Below are 27,604 nucleotides of genomic sequence, written 5' to 3'. Positions count from 1 at the left end.
TAATTACAATCAATGCATATATTTTCACACTTTTCATGTAGAGTCCTCTGTTATTTAAAAGCAACAAAAGGAATACTAAATTTACTGGAAATGGTAAAAAGACTAGATATTTTCCACATTAAAAATAGAATAATGACTCTGGTAAAAAAGAAATACGAATTTGCCATTACTGGCTTTAAATATCAGTCTAAAGGTCTAGATGTGTCTATAATTAGATTTTGTAGTAAGTTCCCTTTCATGAAACCTCTTTTACTTAGAAGGAATTAGGTCAGATTTTTACAAAGGCAGTAAGAGTATCTGTGACAGATTTATTCAAATTCTCCATTGTTCCACTAAAATGTGCCCTTTTGCCTTTCTGCAGCTAGTGCTGAATAACAAAGAGTGGCCACAGTTGCTATTATTTGCAATAAGTCATATCTACTGAGATTCAAAATGCAGGTGGGGTGCCTGGTTGGCTCAGTAGGTTAAGGGTCCAACTCTTGATTCTGGCTCAGGACATGATAAGTGTGATATCGAGCCCCACATGGGGCTCCACAGTGACAGTATGGAGCCTACTTGGGATTCTCTATCTCTGCCCCTCCCCCACTCTCTCAAAATAAATAAATAAACTTAAAAAAATGGAGGTAATGTACACTTCATTCACTCACTCACTCATTCACTCATTAGTCAGGATCTAGAGCTAGGTAGTGGGTTGGGAGTTGGGTGTCAGAATTTATAAGGCACGAGTCTATGCTCCAGATTTTGTGATTGGTAGGGGAGATAAGACACACATTCAAGTAACTATTAAATGGTATCAGGAAAGAAAAAAAATCCCACTATGATCATTCAGAGAAGGACTGAAAAGTCTAGGTTTCAACAGTGTGCTTTTAATTTAAAAACACATCTTTCAGGAGTTTCTTTCTTTCAGGAGTTTCTAAGTGACATTCAAAAACTCACTTGCAATTGAAAACAACAGTAGAATTTATAAATTCAGTTGTTAAGATGGCCATACAAACTCAACCTTTCAATTCTGGCTTTGATTTAATTTAGAATTCTGCTTTCCTTTCTGTCCAACATAATTGTTTTCAAGGACAGATGGGAAAACCATAGTCCTGACCAAGGTCAATAATATCAATTTTCCCTTAAGATTTAAAAAGATGTATAGTTTTCAAATATATACTTTCTTTTTTCTGATTATAAAAGTAAAAAAATGCTCATTATTACAAATCTAGACAAAAAAGAAGGCAATAAAAGAAACATTCTTACTGCCACCACCCAGAGATAAAACTGTTAATTCATCATGTTAAATAGAAAACACATAAAATTTAATGAATGCAATATCTTATAATGAATATTCTACACTTAATTCAAGGGAAAAACGTGTTCATTATGTACTCACAACTTTGTTCTTATAAAATCTAACAGATACATACAAAAATCTGAGTGTAATGTTATATGAGGAGTTGTAAACTAAAACTATTCTACCGGAATGTTGTGCAATTGCTAAATTATGAAATTATACCAGAATAAAATAAAACAAAAAATTCTGGCCCAAAATGCTTGCCAAAATTGCTCAAAAACCTAATGTAGGTATGTTAGTATAAAAAAAGTGCACAGTATCCAAAACTTATTACTCTGGACAACTGGGCTTTATAGGCAAAGCAATAAAAATTAAAGTTAAGGATACCTGGCAGGATGGTACAAAACAGAGATTTCCAAACCTTCCTTTGCAGCACCCTTAGTGCTTTAGTAATTTTTTCATGGTGCCCCAAGGCCAAAAGAAATAGCTAACAATTCTGTTCATTACATAGTTAGGTCCAAACAATTTAACATATATATATATATATATATATGTATATCTCAACCACAATTGCTTACTAATGAGATGCGTGCATCTGATGGGCAATGCATGCCTTCTCAAATCTTGGGATCAACTCTTACAATCAGATCGACACCCTCATTTCCTGGTCCTGATTTTTGTGCAGCACTTGCTTTTTATCACAGCAGCTGCAGGAAACCTAACTTCGCAGAGATGTGATGTCATCGAAAAGAATGTAGTAAGATCTAATGACAAAACTGGGAACTCTCTTGAACTAGAGGTTCACAAAGTGTCCGACAGATGTGGAATATCTCTGTGTTTCCTTCAGAAATTTAGGGGGTATAGCTCAGGGGTAGAGCATTTGACTGCAGAAATTTAAAATAACCCACATTGCCCTTTTGAGTTTGCTGTGGAACTCCAGGGAAGCTGGCCTGGTGTAGTTTGGTAGTCGTGGATATAGGGCAACCTATAAAAGTGTCACTGTAGAAGTGGTAGGAACTCCAAAATAAAGGCTGTCTTTGGAGTGCCGGGGTGGCTCAGTCCATTAAGCAAGCATCTGACTCTCTATCTCAGCGCAGGTCTTGATTGCAGGGTTGTGAGTTCAAAGGCTGTCTTTGAAAAATTTGGTACCTTTGATATATAAATTGCTGGTCCTTTTATAACAGAGCACTGAAATCCAAATTGGGATACTATGACATATTATTTTATAGACCATGAGGGCTCTGTTATTGTTTCTTCCTTTTTAAAATTTTTTTGAAGTTTATTTATTTTAAGAGACAGAGAGAGTTGAGTGGGGGAAGGGCACAGAGAGAGGGAGAGACAGAATCCCAAGCAGGCTCTGTGCTAGTGCACAGAGTCCAATATGGGGCCTGAACTCATGAACAGTGAGATGATAACTTGAGAGGAAACCAGGAGTCAGACACTTAACCGACTGAACCACCAAGGCACCCCCACTTACTTTTTTTTTTTTCTTAATAAAAGATTGCTCAAGATGCAGATTTTTTATTCCATTTGTAAGTAATAGCCACCTACTGGATTATGTGTTTATTATGGGATTATTTGTTATAAAGGTAGAATATAGGATTGTTTGTTACAAAGTAGGCTATAAAATTGTAGGATTATTTGCTGTAATAAGCACTTGTATGGGTAAGAGTTAACAAGAGTCTGAAGTGGCTCTATTGGGGCCTATTGACCAATGGCATGCGTATTTCATGGGGACTCCATTAGAGAAAGGTTCCTTTTGTCCGTATACAATTAAGGCTGCAGATGGAATTAAGGTTACTAATCAGTTGACCTTAAAATTGAGAGCTTATCCTGAATTATCTGGGTGGGTTCAGTATAATCACAGGGATCCTTAAAAGTAGAGAAAACAGCAGAGGATTAGACCTCAGAGGAAGATGTGACTTGGAAGAAAGGCGCGGGTAATGCTGTGTGAGAAGGACTTGACCCATGGCAGGCTTTAAAGATGGAGGAAGGGAATCCAGGAATCTGGGTGACCTCTGGAAGTCAGAAAAGGCAAGATAGTGTATTCTTCCCTTGTCTAGAGTTTGCCCACACTTTGACTTTAGCCTAGTGAGACCCACATTGGACTTCTAACTTACAGAAATGTAAGACAATAAACTGGTGTTGTTTTAAGCCACTGTATTTGTGATAACTTGTTATAGTGGCCATGGTAAACTAATATAGACCCCCAAATGACAGTATTGATAACAACACAATAGCGGGGCACCTGGGTGGCTCAGTTGGTTGAGTATTTGACTCTCAGTTTCAGCTCAGGTCATAATCCCGGGTCATGGGATCAAGCCCCAAGTCGGGTTCTGCGCTGAGCATGGAGCCTGCTTAAGATTCATTCCTCTCTCTCTCTCTCTCTCTCTCCTAACCATCCCCCCCCGCCGCCCCTCTCCCCTGATCATGCTCTCTCTAAAATAAAACAAAACAAAAAAATGCAATAGCAACTATAAATATTTCAGGTCAGGGGCACCTGGGTGGCTCAGTCAGTTAAGCGTCCAACTTCGGCTCAGGTCATGATCTCAGGGTCCGTAAGTTCGAGCCCCTCATTGGGCTCTGTGCTGACAGCTCAGAACCTGGAGCCTGCTTTGGATTCTGTGTCTCCCTCTCTCTCTGACCCTCTTTCCCCATTCATGCTCTGCCTCTCTCTGTCTCAAAAATAAATAAACATTAAAAAAAAATTAAATATTTCAGGTCAATTAGATGAGCTGAATAAGCTGTCTGTAATATACTTCCTAAAGGTATTTTCTAGTAAGTTTTGTTTTGTATTGATAGTGTACGAAGACTGAATAACCTATAGGTGTAGAAAGAATTTTACTGGTATATACTTCAAACATCATAGCTTTTTGCCTCTGTTCATTTTCCTTACTGCTTAATGATGTAATGGCTATAAAGAAGATAAAAATTTCTGTATTATGCTCTGATATGAATTTTAAAAGAATATAGGCTTTTCCAAGCTATATGAGTTTAGGCTAAGGATTACATTTCTTTTCCATGTGAAAATACCAATGAAAATATTTTTAGTTATTCTTGGACTCTTTTTAGATGGGAAGATAGTCTGATGTCTGGACGTGGGAGACCTTTTTGTATATTTATTAGTTTTAGAATTTTTATAGTTTTATAGTAATTATTATTATATTTCCGTTATATCTCTAACAAGGAAAATTCCTACTGTCTGGGTTTATATATTTTTGTGATCTGAAAATATCTATTCAAAGTTCAAAATAGTCTGTGTTCACCTGTGGTTAAAGGCAGGTGTGTGATGCTGTTCAAACAGGTCAGGGTGAACCACGTGGATGACAGTGTAGCCCCAGAAAACAGGAGGAGAAGAATTAGTTTCAGCATACCCCTGATAAAATCTGCAAACCTGAAAAGAAACAATGTTCTATTATAATTCTACTTGGATTTTTAAAATACTGTTTAAATCAATGACACACTTTCATTAAGCAATAATTTCTTGAAAAAATTTCTAGGAGTTCTTTTTAAAGCAAGTAAAAAAACCTTTTTTAACTAGCACATTTTGCATATATCATGGCAAATATTTTTTTCTCTTACAAAACATACAAAATGTGATCTCTGTTCAAGGTCTGTAAATTACAGGATGGATTCTGTGTTTTTTAAATGCTACTTTTACTTTCTTTATATATTTCTATAATTTCCAAACATCCTATAATGAGCATTATATTATTCTAGTTTTAGAAAACAGGCTAACTTGCTGACATCAACTTGCAAACATGGCTCTCCCAAAATTCAAACTCAGAGAATCCAAATGCTTACCCACGGAGCCACCGGGGTCCTATATGATCTGGTCTGTGCCTCCACTCTCCCTCTGCCTTACTATTCTCCAGTTGGACAGCCGTGTTTTTTTTTCTCATACAAGCTAGGGTTGTTTCCCATAGCAATATGTACCTTTGGTATTTGTCCTGTTTGCCAGGAATGCTGGTACCCTCATTCTTCATGTGACTTTCTCTAGCTTACTCTGCTCATTCAGGTCTCAGTTCAATAAAGCTCTCCCTGCTCATGAAAGAAGCCCTCACCATCCCATCTCCACACTCTATTTTCTTCACAGCATTGATCTCTATTGGCATTTCTTTTGTTTTTGCATTTACTTTTTGTCTTCCCTATTAGTAAGCTCCAGGAGAGCAAGAATGTAGCTCTGGAGTAATGACTACTGTCCTACAAAGGTTGTGGCTAATGTTTCAGGGCATTTTAAGTTCTCAAAATTTCTGCTTTTTTATGAATTAACATGAAATTAAAAGGCAAATGGTAGAGATGCTTATTGTTTAGTTATGACCCACAACTTTTCCATTTGCCAATTAACTTTTCCTCATCTGCTAATTTGTACAGGCACAATCCTCTGGCTGTGCCTACATGCAGCGTACTCAGGCCTTCAGAATTGTTCCTGCTGCAGAAAAACTGATCTCATCCCAAATATAACATTTACTGTGTTTTTTCTACTTTGAAGTTTTAAAGTTGATTTTAATTTTTATTGTAATTATATTACTGTCCTTCTTAATATTTTCAATACTATCTTTTGTGCTTATTTGACATGATAAGGTTAATCATGTTTGTAAGCATTGCCTGGACTAAAATAGCTTTCTGTGACAGCTGATGCCATCTTTTGGTGGAAAACATGGATGCATCTTTGCCCAGTGACTTATGTTTGTTCTCAACTATTAAAGTTTACCAGCAGAAAATTCTTTTGTACTCTGAAAACGTTCCACAGCTTCATAGAAATTTCCCTCAAGAAACTCCGAAAACAGTTTTCATGCCCACCAAACACTTTTTTATGTTTTGGTATGCTGCAAGAACATACTTGTCTGATAGGCAGATGGCAAAGTATGAGAGAATAAAATAGTTTTATGGTATAATCAGAACTGAATAAAGTTGAACAGTGAGAGAGCTGACAGGGCCAGGTCACATAAGAATAAACTGACCACTGTGATTTGCTATTTATGTAGACCTAGTCCTTTCAAATGGGCTAATACCATCAAAATTATTACACCTGGTAGTGGCCTTTAGCAACATAATTACAAAAAAAATCACCCAAACACTAATGTGTATCAGGAGATTCTGTTCTAGGGATCCCCAAAATGGTGTTATGAACATAATTTTAAAATTGATTCTAGGCCTAGGAGATAGCTATAATTGACTTCAATCCAGAGTAAGTGTCGTATTTTTTAGATCTTGCATTTCAATGAATTATAAACAGAAATGTCCTCAGTCTCATTTTTCCCTCTAGCTCTATTTCTATATAGATAAAATTAAGGGTTTACAGAAAGAAAATAAAGCAAAAGGTACATGTGAGATGTCATTTCTGCTATACAATAGTTCCTCTTTGACCTATCTAGTGCTCAGAATAGGATTTGGGAAATGATGATTCACTATAATTGGCTTGGATATTTAATTAGAAAAATTAGATATGATTCTGTCAAATGTGACAAGTCAATGTATTTCAGTATTTGTGTAGTGGTTTCCTACAAATGCTATCTTCCTATTCCTCTTCTTTAGCTTTTAGATTTTATTCTTTTATTTCCCTAACTTATAAAAAACTCAGGGTGATTTAGAAATCAGTGTCAGTTTATTCTTTCATTATCCCAGGAACACTATGCAAACTGTAAGGTCTAGATATATTATCCTGTGCCAATTATGTTTAAGTATTTAGAAATTGAGGTGATTTACATATCTTATTTGATCTCCCCAAATATGTAATTAGATTCTTCTCTTTCTGGTAAAGTTGATTGCCTAATTTTGTTTTTGATTAAACAGGGTAAACAATTTGGGAAGTGAATAACTCATCTCTTTGGAAACACCAAGGATAGTTTTATAGGCAGTCACCTGGATGAGTGACATTTCTGTTCTTTCTTTCTCTCTTTTTTTTTTTTTAAGAAAAAATAAGACATTTTCCTTCCTCTGATTCCTTCTAAAAATGTGTTGTCATAATGGGTTAGGATCAAAGGGAGTTTGATGACTGGAAGTCTTTATGGACACTTTTCATCAAAATGGGATAAATACAGGGATGTACCTGCCAAAAAAGACCAAAAATAAATATCTGCTAATCAGATACTCCCTTTTCATGTAAAGTTCTAAAGATGTTCTTACAAATGATTCTTTTCAATTCTTTTCTATTCTCGATAAATAATCAATTTTCCTTTATTACTGTATTACCTTTCTTTGGGCTCCATTTGTAGCTTCTGTTCTCCAATAATATGGAGACAGGCAGCTTAATTACACTGGAAACACATTTCTATCCTCTGGAAACAGTTGAAGACAGACTACTCCTGAGAATGTTTCTTGCAGCAGCAAATTCTTACTGCATGTGAATTTTCTTGTAGCCTGAACAAGTGCCTTTTCCGGCTTTTGCCTGTTTTATTTTCCCCTGAATTTTAACACTTATCAAAAGGAGCCATTTTTTTGTTTTTGGTTTGGCCCACCCACATGTTTAACGTAAAATATTCTTACCTTGCCATAGCTATTCCAACAACACAGCCTCCAACTATGGACCAAAATCCAATCCAGCCAGCATCTACCTGCGGAGAAAGTGGCAGACACATTTAATATAAGACTATCATGTTGCAATTTAGAAGGCAAGAAATAAAGATCCTCTGTCATCAATATGTAAATATATTTATATATTATATATACACGTATAATTCAAATATAATCAACAGCTAAATGGCAACAAATGTAGAAAATGAATAAAACGAAAGGATTCATGTGTGACTAATTAATACAACTTATCTAAGTAAATATATCCTTATTTAAGTTTTTATTGGAACATTTAAATCCAAAAAATAATCAGCATCACAAACAGGAAAAGGACAGAAGATGGTCAGTGACTTCAAGAAGCTTAAATATAGGCAATATACAGGACACTACTAGGAAATAATTAAGTGCTAGAACATCTGGCAACAATTAAAGATGCATCAAGAGGTCACAGAAGACAGAAAGAGCGAGAGCAAGAGCAATGTGGAATGGAGCACGTAGGGAGACCACTGAAAGAGAACTGGAGCTGGGTTTCAAATACAGAGCTCACTCCACTCTTGGGAAAACATTTCCAACCCTGCCATTTACTAGCTTTGTGACCCTGGATGGATTATGTCTTCTTATCTATAAAATGAACTAAAAGAGATAATCTGTGCATAGACTTAGATCAGTGGTCAGCAAACAGGAAGTACTATCTATGTGTTATTACTATCTGTTATTACTACCTGATGATGCTTCTCCATCTAGCTAATGTCTTAACTCTTTCCTCACCTCATGGCCAAACTTTCTCAGAGAAATCTACAAATGCTGCCTAGATTTACCCATCATTCATGTATCTTTAACTCCTGCTATTACTTGGCTTCTATCCAAATTCATACCGTAGGTCTCCGTTTCCTCATTATTAAAATAAGGATAACGAGATTTTTATTTTTTTGAGACTTAAATAAACTAATATGTGTAAAATGTTCAATACATGTTAGAGGTTACCACTGGAATTCCATTTGTCCCTAACGATATCAGTGCATTTTGTCTCCTTGTTCCCTCTCCACGGTCACCATGCTTGCTTATTACCTTAGTTCTTACTTCTGGACTGCTATAATAGCTTCTTAAATGGTCTCCACAACCTGTTCTGCCCACTATTGCCAGAATAATTATCCTAACTATCCCACTTTCCTGCTCAGAAATAGTTACAAGCTTTCACTGTGGCTACAGGGTCAAGTCCAAGCTTGACCTGGCACTGAGAGATGCCCAACTAACTTCTACCTTTTATTATTTTCCCAGTTGTATTTTTCATTATACCTGTTTACCAAAATATGTGATCTTCTACCTGGACACTTAGCTGGATTATATGTCCCAGCTCCCATTCAATTACATATGACTAGGTGACTAAGTTCCTAATGAAGTGGGCAGAATTAAGGTGTGCCACCTGTAGGGTAGAATCTGGAGGACAGCTGTATGCCTCCTCCATGCTTTCTTTCCCTTTTTGACAGCTGGATTCTGAATGTAGTTACCCGCCTAACTGATGCATACAACAACAAGGTCTTAGAAGATAAGACTGTCGGGGGCACCTGGGTGGCTCAGTCGGTTAAGCGGCTGACTTCGGCTCAGGTCATGATCTCGCGGTCCGTGAGTTCGAGCCCCGCGTCAGGCTCTGTGCTGACAGCTCAGAGCCTGGAGCCTGTTTCAGATTCTGTGTCTCCCTCTCTGACCCTCCCCTGTTCATGCTCTGTCTCTCCCTGTCTCAAAAATAAATAAAACGTTAAAAAAAAAAAATTAAAAAAAAAAGAAGATAAGACTGTTGCAAAGTGGAAAGAAGCAACCTAGGTCTCTAAATCAGTGTGAGGAAGTTATCCAAACTGTGCACAATTGTCCTAGGTTATTATGCAAACTGTCCTAGATTGCTATGTAAATGAGAAATAAATTTCTTAAGCTTCAGGATTCTGGGATTCTACTTCTCATAGCAGCTTAGCCTACTCTAAGTAATACAATTACTTAACAGTGTTTGGTGCCAGAGCAAAGATAAGTACTCTCTGGAGAAAGAGAACAGCCTGAAGCTTAATTTATCTCTACATTTTTTTTTTTTTCATATCATTGGCATTTGGGGCAAGAGAATTCTCTGTTCTGCAGAACTGCCCCTCTCATTGCAGAGCATTTAACATCCATTGTCTAAGGCCCACTTACTGCCATTGGGCCTCCCAAACATTTCCATCTATCCCCTTGCTGAGTGGGGCTCTGTGTTAGGCTAAGAACCACTGTGCATCTGACTGTACTAATCCCGGTCCTTTTAGGTAAGGCTTTTGTGCTTTACTGCTTCCTTTGTTCATGACATTTGCTTTAGTTAATAACATTCTACCCACTAATTAATTAAAATTTTTTTCTTTAATTTTTTTTTTTTTTGCTTTCATTTAATTTTAAATTTCATTTCATTTAATACCTGGTGTAATTCTTGGTCTCTCTACCTCTCAGAGTTTATACAGACAGAGATACTTGAAAGGGCTTCTCAGGATTTATAATGTGAAGCATAAGATCTGCAAAATCAGAATCATTCAAATGGGTGCTACACTTTTCTTTCTTTGGAATTGAGCATGCCTGGAACACCTGACATCCAGAAAAATAAGTTAGAAAACTAAAGGAAGACTCTTCTGGTGAAGGTACACTAGGTAATCTGGATTGAGATTCTGGTTGAAAACTAGAAAATCCAGGGGAAAATCTATTTGATGGCATCAGAGGGCCCAGAAGGTAATCCAGAATTATGGAACCATGATGTAAAATGGGAAGGAAACCCAGAAAGATAAGCCTGGTTTCCTTTGGGGTACCTGATTTCAGAAAAGGTAGCTAAGGGGCTGACAGTTATCAATAGCCTGCTGACTTAGGAAAGAAAAAACTGTGAGTGTGGGGCCTGTTGTGGTGTGGGTGGCCTTATAAAAACCCTAGCCTTTAGATGGTAACTTTGAAAGGCTGTATCTAAGAGTACTGTGCACTGGAAATAGAACAGTATTCTGTGGGACAGAAGCCCAGCTTTAAATTATCTCAATTCTTGAAGCTGGATTAAATGATCCTTACACTCCTGTAGAGAAAACATAAGTTGTTTCTGAGGTTAAATAACATCACCTTGAAGCTTAAATGATCTCTATAACTTTTCATATACTATGTCTGGCACTCAGTCAAAAATAAAGGAACACATAAGGAGATAAAAAAACATAAATGAATACCACAAATAAAAAAAGACCCACAGGGGATCCAGATCAAGGAATGATGAGATTTTAAGCAACTATTTTTAATAATTTGAAAAAGTAAAAGATCAAGCACTTTACAGACACTTGGAAACCACAAAAAAAAATCAAATAAAAACTTTGTAACTTAAAAATATAATAACTGAAATTAACAACCATAGATGTGTTTAACAGAATATTAGAGCTGAAAACTGAAATAGTGAGTTGAAGAAAAGCTAGATAAAACATCCAGCCTGAAGGAGAGAAAGGCAGAAGCATAGATAATTCAGAAAAGAGAGTAAGAGACATAGGAAATAGAGTGTGAAGGTTTAACATAAGGAAATTAGAGAAAATAAAGCTTAAGGGATACTGGCTAAGAATTTTCAGACACTGGGGTGCCTGGGTGGCTCAGTTGGTTAGGTGTCTGACTCTTGATTTTGGCTCAGGTCATGATCTCATGGTTCATGAGTTTGAGTCCCGCATTGGGCTCTGTGCTGACAGCATGGAGCCTGCCTGGGATTCTCCCCCTCCCTTTCTATCCCTCCCCTGCTTGCTCTCTCTCTCTCTCTCTCTCTTTCAAAAAATAAACTAAAAAAATAAAGAAAGAAAGAATTTTCAGACACTGATGGCAGACATCAAGTTATAGGTTCAAGAAGTCCTACAAACCTCAAGAAGAATAAATTTCAAAGTCACCACCTAGTTATACCATAGTAAAACTGCTGAAACCAAAGACAAAGAAAAAACCTTAAATGCAACAAACTTTTAAACTTAAAAGCTGACTTCTTGGAAGCCAGAAGAAAATGGGATTATTTTCAAAGAACCAAAAGATAATAAAATGCCAATCAAGAATTCTATCTCCATGAAAATAATCCTCAAAAATGAAGGTGAAATGAAGACATTTTCAGGCAAAAATAAAGAACAAACCCGCAACAAGAGAATTTGTCACAAGCAGACCTGCACAAAAACCAAACCACATGCTCACTAAATGGTGCTTTTTAGACAGAAAAAAAGTGATCACAGGTGGAAAACTGTAGATAAAGAAACGAAGAGCAACAAAATGGGCAAATATGAAGGTGAATCTAATTAAATACTGACTATATAAGCAATAATAATAATTTTTTCTGCAGTGTAAAACATGACGATAATAGCACAAAAGATTGTAGAGGGTTAAATAATGTTGAACGGTTCTATGGATCTTAGGCTGTCTTGGAAGAGGTGAAAGTTGTAATTTATAATAGGTGTTGATAAATCACAAGAGCATTCTGTACTTTCTAGGGTAACCACTAAATAATAAAAGAGATTATAACTATCAAGCTTATAAAAGAGGAAGGCAGAATAGTGAAAATTACTTAACCCAGAAGAAAGTAAGAAAGTAGAAAAAAGGATAGACTGAAAAAAATGAAACCAATACGATGATAGATCCCGACCCAAATTTATCAATAATTATATTAAGTGTAAATGGACTAAATACTCTAATTAAAACACAAGGATTATCAGACTGCCTTAAAGAAAAAAAAGGACATGCTGCTTATAAGAGGTATACGTAAAGAAAGTCTGAAAGTAAAGAAATGTAAAAAGATACACCATGCGAACACTAGTCAAGAGAAAGCTGGTATAATGTATAAGTTTTAAGGCAAAAGCATCACTAGAAATAAATAATACTTCATATGGATGGAAGGTTCAATTCACTGGTCAGATATTATAATTCTAGATTTATGTGCACCTAATTACATCGTCTTACAATATAACACCATACCCAAGAATTATAGAATACAGTTGACCAAATACTGGGTGAACAAATTTGAAACTACTGAAAATACAGATCACATTTATGCAATTTAGTTAGGAATTAAAAAAAAAAAAAGAACGAGAGAATCTTCAAGAGTTTATACATTAAGAAAATGTTCTAAGTAACCCATGGTTCAAAGAAGAAATCACTATGGAAACTAGAAAACATTTGAAATTGAAAAATAATGAAAATCCTACTTAGCAAAACTTGTGGAATGACGATAAAGCTATATTTAAAAGGAAATACATAGCTTTAAAATGCACACATTAAAAAGAAAAGCTGAAAACCAAAGATCTAAGCATTTATATCAAAAAATTAGAGGGGCGCCTGGGTAGCTCAGTCGGTTAAGTGTCCGACTTCGGCTCAGGTGATGATCCCACGGTTTGTGGGTTTGAGCCCCGTGTTGGGCTCTGTGCTGACAGCCTAGAGCCTGCAGCCTGCTTCAGATTCTGTGTCTCCCTCTCTCTCTGCCCTTCCCCTGCTTACTCTCTCTTTGTCTCTCTCTAAAATAAATAAAAACATTTTTAAAAATTTAAAGAGAAAGTTAGAATAAGGAGAGTAAAGTACCTTCCCTCAAAAAAAAACAAAAACAAAAACAAAAAACGAACAGAATAGAAAAATATAAAGATATAAAATCAGAAGCTGATAAAATAGAAAAGGATTCATTAAAGAGACACTGGTGAAATTACTAAAGGGAAAAATGCGAGAGAAGATACATAATCAGTATCTAGAATGACACATTGACTTATCTTGGAGACCTAATGAAATCATAAGATGATACTATGAAGAACTTCTTACCAATAAATTTGAAAAATGAGATGACATGAACAAATTCTAAAAAAGTACAATTTATTAAAATTGATGTAAGAATACATGGGAAATCTGAGTAATGTTATAACTACTGAATAAACTGAACCCATATTAAAAACCCTTTTACAAGAAGGCTAGCTGGTTTCATCAGTGAATTCTACCAAATATTTAGGGAAAAACAAAAGCCCCAAACCACCAAGATTACACAAACTCCCCACTAAGAGAGGGGAAAAAAATGCCTCCTTATTTGTTTTTGAGACTGGTAAAAACCTTGATACCAAAACTTAAAGGACAGAAAAAGAAAAGAAAATTATAGTCCAATCTCATTCATGAGCATAAATGTAAACAGTCTTAAGTAAAACATGAACATATGAGTCCAGTGATATATAAAAAATGTAACAAGTCACTGACAATAGGATTTGGTACAGGAATGCAAGGTGGGTTAACATTTAATAATCAGTAAATGTAATCTGCCACATTAGAAATTTAAAAGAGAAAAATCATATGATTATCTCAAGTGTTAAATTTTTTTAAATGTACTTTTCTCCATCTACTTGTCATTAGTCACAACTGATATGTAAAGAGGCCAATGTATCTGTTGGTGAATTACTAAAACAAGTAAGTGAGTTTAACAAGGCTGCTGGATACAAGATCAGGTATATTTCAATTCCTTGCAAAAGTCAACTATACTTCTATATGCCACCCAACAGAAAATAAAATTTTAAGTAAGCCCATCGTGGGGCTTACACTCACAACCCCAAGACCAAGAGTCACATGCTTTACTGACTGAGCCAGCCAGGTGCCCCAGAAAAGAAAAAATTTTAAAGATACCAATTACAATAGCCTCAGAAAATATCGTATACCTGGGACTGAATCTAACAAATACATAGAAGAGTTCTTTGCAGAAAATTATAAAGCATCATTCAGAGACATTAGGACTTTAGTAAATGTACAGAAATACAATGAACATGGTTCAGAGGGCTCAGTATTACAAAGACCTTAATTTTCAAAGTGATCTTCTAGATTCAAAAAATTCTAGTCAAAATCCCAATAAAGGGGCATATTTATTCTATGAAATACCAAAACTTATTATAACACTAAAACACTTGAGACACTTTGGTATTGGCACAAAGACAGGCAAAATAGACTATAAGGGAAAAAACAGTTTAGAAAAACATCTGTTCACATAAGGGCACTTCATTAAGACAAAGTTGACACTAGAGTACAATAAGAAAAGCATAATCTTTTCAAAAACTGATACCAGGTTAATGCATACCTATATGGGGAAAAAAAAAAAAAGAAACTTAACACCTACCTTATAATGAGCACACAATTCAATTCTAGGTTTAAATGTGACAGGACTAATGATAAAACTTCTAGAACAGCACTGACAGTGTTTTCTATGATGACAGATATGTTCTGTATCTGCACTGTCCAAAATATGGCAGCCACAAGTCACAAGTGGCTACTGAGCACCTGAAAGGTAGCCAGAAGGTGGCCATTGAGGAAGTGAATTTTTATCTTTATTTCATCCCAACTAATTTAAATTCCAAATTAAATAGCTATGATTGGCTAGTGGCTACTGTACCAGACAACACAGTGCCACAGGTTAACATAGGGGAATATGCTCATCAACTTTGAGCAAGCAAAGATTTCTTTCTTTCTTTCTCACTCTTTTGCATTATGGTCTCTGTTATGTCCAACATGTAGGCTATCTTTGAGTTGGTTTCTATTCAATACTTCCTTTTTGTAAATATGGGCCACAATTTTCTAATTTTTTTTTTATTTAAAAAAAATTTTTTAATGTTTATTTTTGAGAGAGAGAGAGAGAGAGAGCCAGAGCATGAGCAGGGGAGGGGCAGAAAGAGACGGAGACACAGAATCTGAAGCAGGCTCCAGGCTCTGAGCTGTCAGCACAGAGCCCGACGTGGGGCTTGAACCCACAAACCGTGAGATCATGACTTGAGCCAAAGCTTAACCAACCGAGCCACCCAGGCGCCCCGTCTAATTTTTTTTTAACAGTGTGGTACATGCTGTGGATGACACAATATAAAGGTTCTGGATCCTTTTATCTTTCTCTAAAATGGTTGATTTTTGTGTTAGTAGGCAGTTCAATTAATAACTGATCACCTTGAACTTCTGTTGGCTTGATTTTGTGTTTTATTAAGGAAGATAAGTAGAAACCTAAATGTTTCTCAAGACCCCCTCACTTGGTAGGATTCAGTCTCCAAATTGTCTCCTCTGCAGATTTTTGTCAGGGCTTGTTTTTAGGCCTTGGGTATTGTGGGTCTAAGTAGAATAGGCCTTATCTTACCTAGAACATGGTTCTTGATTTTAAATTTTGGCCTAGATTCTGTGTCTTAGCAGAAGCCCAAGGTATTAAAAAGGTGTTAATGAGGTATTACCATTCTGGTTGAGCTAGAACTCTAAGAGCCCAGCACTGCTTACCCTCTACTGTATTCGTTCTGCTTTCAACCTCATAGAAATCTTTCTGTTAAGCCTCTAATAGTTTTGCCGTTTACCTGTGCAGTTCATTTCTCAGTCTAAGACGTGCTGAGGACCCCATACAGTGCTCTGGGGAGCCTCCTTCTGCACAGCTCTTTTTTAAAAATATATTTTAGTACTTTTTTTTTCACAAAAAGTTTCTTTATTTTGAGAAAGAGGGAGAGAGTGTGTACATGGGAGGGGCAGAGAGAGAGGGAGAGAGAAGTTTGCAGGCAGGCTCCGCACCATGAGCACATAGCCTGATGTGCACATAGCTTGATCCCATGACCATGAGATCATGACCTGAGCTGAAATCAAGAGTGGGATGCTTAATAGACTGAGCCGCCCAGGTGCCCTGCATAGCTCTCTTCTTTACAATCAGTAAGAAAAAGGCAGCCCAATGGTGGGCAAGAGACTTGACCAGGTGTGTCACAAAAAAGGATATTCAAATATCAAACAAAAAGATATCATTATAGTGGCATTTATTTTTTTTTTTAAACGTTTATTTATTTTTGAGACAGAGAGAGACAGAGCATGAATGGGGGAGGGCCAGAGAGAGAGGGAGACACAGAATCTGAAACAGGCTCCAGGCTCTGAGCTGTCAGCACAGAGCCCGATTTGGGGCTTGAACTCATGGACCGTGAGATCATGACCTGAGTTGAAGTCAGATGCTTAACCAACTGAGCCACCCAGGCGCCCCATTATAGTGGCATTTAACTGCATATCCATTAGCATTTCTAACTTAAAAAAAAATTTTTTAGGGGCGCCTGGGTGGCTCAGTCAGTTAAGTGACCAACTTCAGCTCAGGTCATGATCTTGCAGTTCGTGAGTTCGAGCTCTGCGTCGGGCTCTGTGCTGATGGCTCAGAGCCTGAAGCCTGCTTCATATTCTGTGTCTCCCTCTCTCTTTGCCCCTCCCCTGCTTGCACTCTGTCTCTCTCTCCCTCAAATATAAACAAACATTTAAAAAATTAAAAAAAAAATTTTTAGTGTTTATTTATAGTTGAGGAAGAGAGAGACACAGAGCACAAGTGTGGGGGAGGGGGTGGTACAAGAATCTGAAACAGACTCCAGGCTCCGAGCTGTCAGCACAGAGCCCAATGTGGGGCTTGAACCCACAAACTGTGAGATCACAACCTGAGGCGAAGTCAGACGCTCAAGTGACAGAGCCACCCAGGCGCCCAGCATTTCTAACTTTAGAGACTCAGGCACCTGGGTGGCTTATTTGGTTAAATGTCAGACTTTGGGTCAGGTCATGATCTCACATGAGTTTGAGCCCCGCATTGGGTTCTCTGCTGTCAGCACAGAGCCAGCTTAGGATTCTCTGTCCCTCTCTCTCTCTGCCCTTCCCCCACTTATGTTATCTCTCAAAAATGAACAAACATTAAAAAAAAAAAAAGACTAACATTGTCAAGTGTTGGTAAAGATGTGGAGCAATGAGAAATTTCATATCCTGCTGGTAAAAGTATAAACTCATACAACCACTTTGGGGAAGTTTGGCATCATCTATCAAACCAGGAATATACTATAACCAACAATTCTATTGCTAGCTACATATCCAACAGAAATGTGTATAGAGGTGCATCAAGAAACATGTATGATAACATTCATACAGCATTGTTTGTGATTGTGACAGTTAAAAACTGTAAACAATCCAAATGTTCATCAAAAGCAGAATGGAAAATTGTTGTTCATTCATACAATAGAAAGTCACACCAGCGTGCTGGATTGCTTCCATTTGCCCCTCCAAATCTCTCTACCCCTTTCTACCATGCTGTCTGGAAGTAAGGAGAAGGAATACATGGCCTGAATCATATAGGTCAAAAATATAGGTCAAAAATAACCATAGGTACATGGTTATTTTTTTTTAATATATTTTTTTCAACGTTTATTTATTTTTGGGACAGAGAGAGACAGAGCATGAACGGGGGAGGGGCAGAGAGAGAGGGAGACACAGAATCGGAAACAGGCTCCAGGCTCTGAGCCATCAGCCCAGAGCCTGACGCGGGGCTCGAACTCACGGACCACGAGATCGTGACCTGGCTGAAGTCGGACGCTTAACCGACTGCGCCACCCGGCGCCCCGGTACATGGTTATTTTTAAAGAAATGAGGTACCCTTATTCTGAGACTAGGGAGAAAGTGAGAAATTAGATGTCGACATTAGCCATATATTTGATGATGGGGTCTTAATCTTCTTTATAAAGTAAGGAGCAAGATTAGGATGGAGTCAACAAAGGAAGATTTTCCTTCTTTATTTTTCTGTTTATTAGCTCATTAATAATAGCCAAATAAATGTAAAATTCATGGCTGTTAACAAAACCCAGGAAGAAAATCAATATTATTTTTAACTATTTCAAAGGATTTTTTTTTTAAGTTTATTTATTTTTGAAAAAGAGAGAGAGAATGAACATGAGCCAGGGAGGGACAGACAGAGAAGGAGAGAGAGAATTCCAAGCAGGCTCCACGCTGTCAGTGCAGAGCCCAATATGGGGCTCGATCTCATGAATTGAGAGATCATGACCTGAGCCAAGATCAAGAGTCAGACGCTTAACTCACTAGATACCCGGGCTCCCTAGGATCTTGCTTTTGCAACAATGGTATTGGATAATGGTTACCCAGGCCTTGAAGTTTAAACCAAGAACACGCAGACAATATTTACAATTTAAATGTACTAAAAAATATCTCCAACATATAAAGAAATGAAATACTTACTTGACTGACATGCACTGGTGTTAAAATTAAGTCCAGAACTCCAGACCAGCCAGCAAATACACCAAGTGGTATGGCATATGCTAAAGCAATCATCAAAAATCTCATATTGCTGTAAATGAGAAAAGAAAATATCATTACAGATTCAAAATTGTGAATTAAAAAAATTTTTTTTTCAACGTTTATTTATTTTTGGGACAGAGAGAGACAGAGCATGAACGGGGGAGGGGCAGAGAGAGAGGGAGACACAGAATCGGAAACAGGCTCCAGGCTCTGAGCCATCAGCCCAGAGCCGACGCGGGGCTCGAACTCATGGACCGGGAGATCGTGACCTGGCTGAAGTCGGACGCTTAACCGACTGCGCCACCCAGGCGCCCCTAAACATTTTTTAAAGCAAGTAGAATCACTTTCTTCATGCCTTTATTTATTTATTTATTTATTTATTTATTTATTTATTTATTTATTTATTTATTTATTTATTTATTTATTTATGAGACAGAGACAGAGAGAGAGAGGGCGAGCCAGCACAAGGTAGGGAGAGGGGCAGATGGAAAAAGAGAGAGAATCCTAAACAGGCTCCATCCTCAGCATGGAGCCCAACATGGGGCTTGATCCTATAACCCTGGGATCATGACCTGAGCCAAAATCAAGAGTTAGACACTCAACCAACAGAGCCACCCAGCTGCCCCTGAATTTAAATTCTTACTCATGAAAAATGTAAGTCATTTGGAAATTGGAACACCAGAATCAGAAATAGAAAATATTCAGTTTGTTAATAATTAGTTTGTTAATAAATTTTTTGTTTACATAAAAATAATCTTTTTTGTGGGGCACCTGGGTGGCACAATTGGTTAGGCGTCTGACTTCGGCTCAGGTCATGATCTCCTGGTTTGTGAGTTCCAGCCCCGCATCAGGCTATGTGCTGACAGCTCAGCCTGGAGCCTGCTTCAGATTCTGTGTCTCCCTCTTTCTCCACCCCTCTGCTGCTCATGCTCTGTCTCTGTCTCTCAGTAATAAATAAACGTTAAAAAAATTAAAAAAAAAAAACCTTTTTTGTTCATATTAAAATTGTCAAAGTTTATTATACAGATGAGTTATCAACATTATTTCATACAATGAGTAGGTACAGGTTAAATTACTATTTCTCTATATAAACAGAGTGGAGGGAAGAAAAACCAAAGATTAAAAATACATAACTTGCTAGTTTTATTATTTTCAGAGAGCAGTTTTCACTTTTGCTTTATTGATATTAAAGTTTGTTGGGGTGTCTGGGTGGCTTAGTCAGTTAAGTGTCTGACTTTAGCTCAGGTCATGATCTTGCGGTTTGTTGAGTTCAAGCCCAGCATCGGGCTCTGTGCTGACAGCTCAGAGCCTGGAGCCTGCTTCGGATTCTATGTCTCCCTCTCTCTCTGCCCCTCCCAAGCTCATACTCTGTCTCTTTCTCTCAAAAATAAATAAACATTAAAAAAAATTTTTTTAAGTTTGTATTAATCAAAGATTTTAATAAGCAATACAATGCAAATGGCTCAAACCCAGAAAGGTATAAAAATATGGGGAAAACATGTCCCTCTTACCCCATTCCCCTCTTCCCACAATTACCAATGTTCTTGCTTTCTTGGGCAATTTCTCAGAAACATCTCAAAATATATAAGACTATGTATATACATATGTGTGTATATACATTAGTATATAAATATATAGTATTAAATATGTTATTTTATATATGTACATATTAACATATATTCACAATTATATATATATTCTTTCCCCAATCTTTTTACATAAATGATAGTATGTTACAACCATTTGCTGAATTTTACTTTATTTTTTATTTTTTAACGTCTATTTATTATTGAGAGATGTATTATTGACAGCCCAACGGACTGAGCTGTCCAGGTGCCCCTGAATTTTACTTTTTTAACTTAATAAGTCTTAGAACTCTTCCACAGTCAATACAGACAGAGTTTTCTTACTCTTTCTTAGAGCTGGGTAGTACTCCATTATGTTGGTATATAATTTATTTCACCAGCTCCCACTGAGATATATATTTTTATTATATATTATATATATATATATATATATATATATATATATAAATTTGCTCTTTGCTCTTACAGTCGTTTCACGTCTGCACTAGTACAGTTGGAGAATTGACTTCTAGAAGTGCAACTACCATGTCAAAAGAGTATGTGTATTTGTAACTTTAATCGATAATGCCAAGTGCCCTCTGCAGAGACTGTACTTCTACATTCCTATCAAAATGGTTAAAACAAAAACATAGTGATAACACCAAAGTCTGGTGAAGATGCCCAAAAACTAGATGACTTGTATACTGCTTGTGGTAAAGAAAAATGGCACAACTACTCTGGAAAATAGACTGGCAGGGCTTTAAAAAAACTAAATATGCAACTACCATACAATCCAGCAATTACACTCCTAGGCATTTACCCCAGAGAAATGAAAACCTATGTTCACAGCAAAAACCTATATACAAATGTTTATGTATCATATCCAAAAACACCAACCAAACAAAAACACTAAAATCAACCCAGATGTCCTTTGACAGGTCAACAGTTACACAAACTGTGTACATCAACACCATGGAATACTACTCAGTAATAAAGAGGAGTAACTACTCATACACAAAACACCCTGGATAACTCTCTAGAGAATTATGGTTTTTTTTTTTTTTAATTCTAGTTAGTTAACATACAATATTAGTTTCAGGTGTAGGATTTAGTGATTCATCACTTATATACAATACCCAGTGCTCATCACAAGTATCCTCCTTAATGCCCATCACCCATTTAACCCATCCCCCCCCACCCCCCTCTAGTAACCCTCAATTTGTTCCCTACAGTTAAGAGTCTGTTTCCTGGTTTGCATCTCTTTCTATTTTTTAAACCAATCGCAAAATTTATGTACTATATTATTCCATTTATATAACATTCTTGAACTGACATTATAGTAATGGAGAAGAGATCAGTGTTTGCCAGGGGTTAAGAAGTAGATATGGCTACTAAAGGACAAAAAAAAGGAATCCTTGTGGTGATGGAAATGTTCTGTACCTTGACTATCAACAGTTTTGTAAGATATTATCATTGGGGGAAACTGGGTAAAGAGCCCACATTATCTTTCTGTATTATTTCCTACAACTACATGTGAATCTGTAAGTATCTCAAAAATAAAAAGCTTAATTTAAAAAATGTAATAAAAATTACATACTATTAACAATAGCTAGGAAAGTCCAAAATCTCTGGGGGGGGGGGGGGAGGGGAGGAGGAAGCAACCTTTAAGGGCATAGAAAATGATCTAAATAGATGGAGAGATCATCCAAACTGTCAACTGATCTCAAATTAATCTATAAATTTAATGTAATCATTATTAAAGTTCCAGTTGAATGTTTTTAGAAACTTAAGAAACATGCTCTAAAGTTTATATGGAAGAAAAAAAGTCCTTGGAAAGCTAACTTATCTTCTAAAAAATATGAAAAAGGAAGCCCTTATCCTACCAAGATAAACTAGGGTGCCTGGGTGGCTCAGTTGGTTAAGCATCGGACTTCGGCACAGGTCATGATCTCATGGTTCATGGGTTTGAGCCCCGCATCAGGCTCTGTGAGCCTGCTTCAGATTCTGTGCCTCCCTCTCTCTCTGCCCCTCCCCCACTCGCACTCAGTCTCTCTCTCAAAAATAAATAAACATTAAAAAAAAAAAAAAAGACAAGCTGCAGGGCCATAATAAAAGTAGTATGGGAATAGCTCAAGAACTAGCACAATGGAGGAGAATAGAGGGCTAACAAACTGCTAACAATTGTTCAGTAAGTAGTGCTAGTTTCTTCTATGGGAAAAAAAACCCAAAACTCCTGCATCATTAGATAACATCACATACTAAGGTAGATTCTAGGTGGGTTGAATACCTAAATGTAAAAGATAAAACCAGAAAGTTGATAATTAAGGAGTCCATCAATAAAATTTGTAGGCAGATGAAAGAATGGGAATAGATACTTGGAGTTTTTTAATATACAAGGAGCTTATACCTAGAATATGTAAATCGTTAAGAAAAAGATAGGAAAACAATTACCATTAGGAAATGGAGAGAAGCTATGAAGAGGAATTTATAGTAGATGAAACCCATAAGGCAAGCTATCACACCATGAGAGTCTCTAACTTATTAATGCAAATTAAACAAAAGATATATTAGTTCATATCTATTAGACTGGCAAAAATTAGGAAGATGAATCATACCAAGTTTGGTAGGCATGCAGGGAAATGGGCACTGCTGATCGAGGTATGGATAAGGGGAGGCATTTTTTAGGAAAATCTGGCAATACTTGGCAAATCAAGCTCAAAATATCTTACGACCCCACCATCCTCCCATGGAATCTATTTTCCAAGGAAATTCTCAGGTCCATGGTGACTCATATTAGGATGTCATTGCAGTATTTATGGTGACAATGAATTGGAGGCAATCTGGACACACAGCCAGAGAGGGTACATAAAATGTGAAGGTTTCATACTACAGAGTACAAAAAAAAAAACAAAAACACAAAAAACACAGCAATAGGGATGCATCTTGAAAATGGAGTGCTGGGGCACCTGGGTGGCTCAGTTGGTTAAGCGTCTGACTTTGGCTCAGGTCATGATCTCACGGGTCATGAGTTCAAGCCCTTCATCGGGCTCTGTGCTGACAGCTCAGAGCCTGGAGCCTGCTTCAGATTCTGTGTCTTCCTCTCTCTCTGCCCCTCCTCTGCTTATGCTGTCTCTCTCTCTCTCTCTTGAAAATAAACATTAAAAAAATTAAAAAAAAAAAAAAGAAAAGAAAATGGAGTGCTAATATCACAAAATGAGAGCTATCCAGACATCATGTGCCTCCTGATGGAAAAAAGTAGCATCACCTGTGAAGTAGTCTTGTAAAACCAAATAAAACTCCAAATCATAACATAGCTCTAACAATTTATAGAAAATACAAAGGACAGAGGAACATGGCAAACTCTATCACAAGGAGGCAATCAACGAAATCCAGACCTTGGGGACAAAAGAGCTGGCTCTTCTATAAATGAATTACAAGGAAAAAAGTGAGATAGAAAGGAAACCTATAGGGGTGCCTGGGTGGCGCAGTCGGTTAAGCGTCCGACTTCAGCCAGGTCACAATCTCGCGGTCCATGAGTTCGAGCCCCGCGTCAGGCTCTGGGCTGATGGCTCAGAGCCTGGAGCCTGTTTCCGATTCTGTGTCTCCCTCTCTCTCTGTCCCTCCCCCGTTCATGCTCTGTCTCTCTCTGTCCCAAAAATAAATAAACGTTGAAAAAAAAAATTTAAAAAAAAAAATAAAAATTAAAAAAAGAAAGGAAACCTATAGGTTATAAGGCATTTGAACCAAGTGCAATGCATGAACCAAATTTGGATTCTGACTCAAATTGTTAAAAAAAACACTTATGAGACAGTTGGAAATTTAAGCATTGATTTGATATTAGCAAACTAGTGTTAAAAGAGTCCCCACCTTTCTAACATATATTACACATATTGAAATGTTTATGGCTGATTGGTCATCTTGGATTTGCTTCATAATACAAGAAGTGGAGGAGTGGGTGGATTACAGATGAAACAATATTGGGTATAAATCAGTGACTGTTCCCATTGGGTTATGGACATATGGGGGTTATACTATTCTACCTTTGTATATTACTATAACTTCCAAAAATGAAAAGTTATTTAAAAAAAACATATATCATTTAGTGAAAAAAACTCAGACTGAGATACATAATGTGCCATCATTTGGATAAATTAAACACAGATGCTACAAAACATGTATTACAAAATAAAATTAATTAAATAAACGAAAAATAAAGATTAAATGCATTTGAGAGGTAGCCTGGGTAGGGGGAGGGAAATGGGAGTGGGAAATATAAATAAATGAACAAATGAATGAATGAATGAATAAATGCGTTCCTGTGCCCTGAAGAAACACATCAACTCAGCTCTCCACTCTTGAAGTCTAAAAGGCAAAGACAACAACCACTATCATCAAACATTAAAGTAATGTATAAAGGGAGAGGAAGGCTCACTCAGGTTACACAGGTTAAACACATAGTAAGACGTGGGAATCATGTGGATAATAAATAAATAACAGCGTTGAAAACTTTGGAGCATAACCAGTGATTTTGTTGTTTCCCCAGACAAGGGAATTAGAATCTAGTTAGTTATTCTGATTAATCCAGAAAGTAATGACTTCAAGTGTCCTTTGAAAGGCCAAAGAAAATTACATTGATAGGCTAGGGGAATGGGGCATGGCAGGTCCAAAGAAGTACCCTAGAGAGCCTAAAGGGAGAAGCAGGCAATCCTGCAGAATAAACAGACACATAATGGAAGAAACAAAGGAATGTTAGGTATTGGTGAAAAGGGTTTTTTATAGAGAGGAAAGATCTTATCCTTTATTGTTCAAACAGAGAATAAAGATCTCAATGGTAGAGTAATTAGAAGCAAATCCAGGGTATATACTTTGGCCAGAGTGATAATTTTAGGTTGTTTTTCCTTGTCAGAATAATTTTTTACCTAACTCCTTAGCTTAAAATCCTTCAGTGACCCCTCATTTTCTATAGACTAATCCAAATTATTAGTATGGCATAAGATAGCCTAAGCTACCTCTCCAGCCTTATTAATTGCTATCTAATCTCTGGTGTTGTATGGAGAAAAACTTAAATAGCATTTAAAAACCCCATCATTTTAGGAGTGCCTGGGTGGCTCAGTTGGTTGGGCGTCTGGCTCTTGGTTTCTGCTCAGGTCATGGTCTTGCAGTTTGTGGGTTCGAGCCCCATATCAGGCTCTGCACTGACATTGCAGAGCTTGCTTGGGATTCTCACTCTCACTCTCTCTCTGCCCTCCCCTGCTCATGCTCTTTCTCAAAATAAATAAACTTAAAATAACCATCATTTTAAACTGTTATTTTATAAATATGTGCCACTGATCACCATTCAATTTCACTAATATTTAATTTGCCTCTTACATGTAAGGCAATATACTAAGTGCTGTAGACATGTGTTTTGTTGTTGTTGTTGTTGTTGTTGTTAAAGTAGGCTCCACGCCCAGTGTGGGGCTTGAACTCACAACCCTGAGATCGAGTTAGATGCTCTACTGACTGAGCCAACCAGGCCCCCCTGTAGAGATATGGCTTCTTCTTTTTTTAAGTTTATTTATTTATCTTGAGAGAGAGAGAGAGAAGAGAGAGAGAGAGAGAACACATGAGTGGGGGACGGGGAGGGAGAGAGAGAATCCCAAGCAGGCTCTGCACTGTCAGCACAGGGCATGACATGGGGCTCGACCTCACAAACGAGGATATGATGACTTGAGCCAAAATCAAGAGTCGGGTGCCTAACTAACTGAGCCACTTTGGTGCCAGGAGTTGCGGTTTTTAAAAGCTTTTCTCTGTACTCCAAAGCAAGAAATATATTGTGATCTACCCACATACACAGACATAGATTGTGAAACAAAAGTCTCACAAAAAATATGTATTCTTACTACAGGTGATACAATAATATTTCCATTCTAATTTCATTCTACTTTTTCTTTTCTTTTTTTTTTTTTTTTTAAGGTGGTCAACCTACTAAATTAGTTGGCTGTGAACCAAAGTTTGAAAAACAATGTTGCATGGCTGTGTTGTCTAACTTGGTAGCCACTAGCCACATGTGGCTATTGAACACATGAAATGTGGCTAGTGCAACTGAGGAACTGAATTTTTCATTTTATTTCATTGTAATTAACCTAAACCAAACTTAAAAAACAGGAGCAGTGAAAAGTACTTTCTCATTAATCACAACTTTATTTTTGTTTTGGTAGGACTACATTTCACTTTAACTGCACCGGGTAAGATTTTATTATAATGTGTGGGTGTAGCATGTGTTGTTTCTAGTATTACAACCTACCACTGATCTTGGTGTCGGTGAAGTGACTCAGTTCTCAGTATTTTTGTTCCACATAGAGGTAACATTGTACTTTATTTGAATATCTTATGAAAAAAAATAAGAAAGTAGAAGAAAGTATGTTGTAAATTTCACAATGAATGGGAACTGCAATCTGTTGCAGCAGAGCAAAATGAATGCTGTGTAAAAAAATTGAAAGACCATTAAGTGGATAATAATAAGGGACATGTTCAACAGATACAGAGTAAATTTTATAGGAAGCTCCTTTTCATCAGTCAAAAAGGAATAAAAAAAATTAGTTGTCCAAAACCGGAATTAAATGTCCAAAAAACATTAAAAAACAGGTTTTTAAAACAGATCGGACTTATAACTTTGGCCAGTTATAAAACGGTTTGGGTTCCTGCACAAAAAGAAAACCATTTTTAGTGTTGATCTGGCTGTCTTTCATGGACGTGACACGCTAAAAAAACTTCCATGCTGTTCCGCCATCTTGGCTCCTCCAAAAAGAAAATCATTTTTAGATGGAGAGATGGTAAAAGAAATTGTTATGTTAGCTATGATAATTTTGTTAAAAATGATAAAGAAAAAAAATTTTATATCTATTTTATGGAAGTAAAAGATCTTCCATTAAAGCCCCAACAATTGCTTGCAGAATATAAGATTTTTCAAATATCAACGATGTGTTGATTCAAAATTTGAAATATTGCAAAGTTACTTTGAACTTTAGATAAGAAAATCTAGCATCTGAATTGTGTTTTAAGTGTAAAAGTATACAACTAGATTTCAAAACTTTGGTTCGACTAAAAGAACATAAAAAAATCTCAATAATTTTGAATATTTATTACATATTAAAATAATACTTCTGGGGGCGCCTGGGTGGCTCAGTCGGTTAAGCGG

At 36.8% G+C, this 27,604-nt stretch overlaps 1 protein-coding gene across 1 annotated transcript in view; it reads right to left on the bottom strand.

The window, feature by feature from the left end:
* Positions 1 to 27,604, bottom strand: part of SLC49A4 (solute carrier family 49 member 4) — an 88,519-nt gene that overhangs the window by 28,702 nt on the left and 32,213 nt on the right. The window contains exons 5-7 of the mRNA XM_015082255.3: positions 18,800 to 18,908; positions 7,769 to 7,836; positions 4,546 to 4,673 (exon numbers count right to left, since the gene is read on the bottom strand). Of these exons, the coding sequence (XP_014937741.3) occupies positions 4,546 to 4,673; positions 7,769 to 7,836; positions 18,800 to 18,908 (305 nt within the window). The remainder of the gene's footprint in view (positions 1 to 4,545; positions 4,674 to 7,768; positions 7,837 to 18,799; positions 18,909 to 27,604) is intronic.

Source organism: Acinonyx jubatus, chromosome C2 (genome assembly GCF_027475565.1).
Source record: "Acinonyx jubatus isolate Ajub_Pintada_27869175 chromosome C2, VMU_Ajub_asm_v1.0, whole genome shotgun sequence".
NCBI lineage: Eukaryota > Metazoa > Chordata > Mammalia > Carnivora > Felidae > Acinonyx > Acinonyx jubatus.
The sequence above is the reverse complement of the archived record's forward strand: the minus strand, read 5'-3'. Positions and strand labels throughout refer to the sequence as shown.